The 1783-nt window shown below is 39.7% G+C and overlaps 1 protein-coding gene across 1 annotated transcript; it reads right to left on the bottom strand.

Moving 5' to 3' along the window:
* Positions 1–222: 222 nt before the first annotated feature.
* LOC130033994 (lupus La protein-like) lies at positions 223–905 on the bottom strand. The gene has a single exon (XM_056125589.1). It carries the CDS (start codon positions 889–891, stop codon positions 502–504), a length of 390 nt encoding a protein of 129 aa, XP_055981564.1. The 5' UTR covers positions 892–905; the 3' UTR covers positions 223–501.
* Positions 906–1783: the final 878 nt, after the last annotated feature.

The raw sequence follows: 1783 nt of genomic DNA, 5'->3' as shown, positions 1-1783 counted from the left end.
TTGTTCCTTAATTGTAGGTACCATTATTTGCATCTTTGGCTTTAAGCAATGCATCTTTAGCTTTTTCCTTAAATAGAATTATTCCCTCATGTGCTCCTCTGACAAAGTCTATCCATTTTATTTCACCACGATTTGAGAAAAGAATATGCAAATATTCTTTACAGGTCTGATCATCCAAATCACCAGAAAATTTCAACAAGCATTCAATGTTTTCTTCAAGAGATTTCATCTCAGCATTTTCTGCTAACTTTTGTTTTTCTTTTTGCTCTTGTTTAGCTCATAATTTGTCTTCGACTTTATTTTGCTTTCTTTCTTCATTTTTTTTGCAAAGTAATCTTCCTTGAAAAGAATTAGCAGGTCTGTATCTTTGTATTTCTGGCCAGGGATCTCAACAAATTTCTTGGCAGAGTCAATGCAATGAAACACAGCAAATATTGATCCCTTAAATGCTTTATGCAGTGTTCTCATTTGAATATTTAGTACTTGACCTTTATTTTCTAATCATTCTTTTATGTGATCAAGGGTTGCATCAGTTGGGAAACCTTTAATGTAAACAGATCTGTTTTTTACATCACTTTTACATTCATCAGTTAATTCAGGGAGGGATTTGTTTGGAGATCTTTGAATTTTAGTTTTGTCTTCACTTATTTCCATTTGTTCTGCCTTAGATTTGTTCAATGCTTCAACTATTACATTAAAATCTGTTGTTAGACGATTTAACCTGTTGAATTTTATCATTATCTCCAAAGGCACCCAGCCTTCGTCTAGTTTGATCTGTTCCTTTAAAAATTTGTCCAGAGGCAAATTGAAGTCACCAAAATAATACTCAATCTGATGACAGATTTTGGCTTTCAGGGCAGCTATTTTTTCAGTATCACCATTTTCAGCCATTGTGGGCTATCTCCCGGGGCTAGTCCTGCTAACGGTGACAGCAACGACTTGGCTTCCCCAGCGCTGCTGGCCGGCCTCAAGTGTGCCTCCAACATCCTTCCTAATCCCTTTATCTCACTGACTGCTTAGAATTATAGAAGGAAATACAGATTTGTATAGCTCAGTGGGCGTTTGCCTTGTGTATGGCAGGCCCTGTAGAGCCAGGTTTGATTCCTCTGCCTCTCTCTGAGAGCCCAGCAAGCTACAGAGAGTATCTCGCCCGCAGGGCACAGCCTGGCAAGCTACCCGTGGCATATTCAATATGCCAAACACAGCAACAACAAGTCTCACATTGCAGACGTTACTGGGCCTACTCGAGCAAATCGATGAACAATGGGAGGAAGCTTTACACAGGCTCAGTGGCATTTCTTGCTCACTACAATACTGCTCTATTTGCTGATTCTTCTGAATAGCTGCTTAAGAGGTTAGGAAAACTCAAAATGTGACACAGTATTAAGCCTCTCAAAGAAATAATTCTTAGACTGGATAGATAGTGCAGTGCGTAGGGCACTTACTTTGCACACAGCATCTCCCTAGCACCACATAGGGTGCCAGAGCCCCCTCTAGGGATTATTTCTGAGCACAGAGACAGGAGTAAATTCTGAGCATAACTGTGTGTACCCTAACCCCCCAAAAAGAAAACAAATTTTTTTTGTTGAAAATAATAATTTGTTGATAAATAATAATAAAATAATTTTGTCCTGTCCTGTCCTCCCATTGCTCATCGATTTGCTCGAGCGGGCCCAGTAACATCTCTATTTTGAGACTTGTTGTTACTGTGTTTGGCGTATTGAATACATCACAGGTAGCTTGCCAGGCTTTCATGTGCCGGCGAGATAGCTTGCCGGGTAGC

This window comes from Sorex fumeus, unplaced genomic scaffold, assembly GCF_029834395.1.
Source record: "Sorex fumeus unplaced genomic scaffold, SorFum_2.1 ptg000055l, whole genome shotgun sequence".
Classification (NCBI taxonomy): Eukaryota; Metazoa; Chordata; class Mammalia; order Eulipotyphla; family Soricidae; genus Sorex; species Sorex fumeus.
The sequence above is the reverse complement of the archived record's forward strand: the minus strand, read 5'-3'. Positions and strand labels throughout refer to the sequence as shown.

Bases quoted from the DNA above. Each gene is read 5' to 3' on its own strand.
- LOC130033994 (XM_056125589.1), bottom strand. From the start codon at position 891: ATGGCTGAAAATGGTGATACTGAAAAAATAGCTGCCCTGAAAGCCAAA.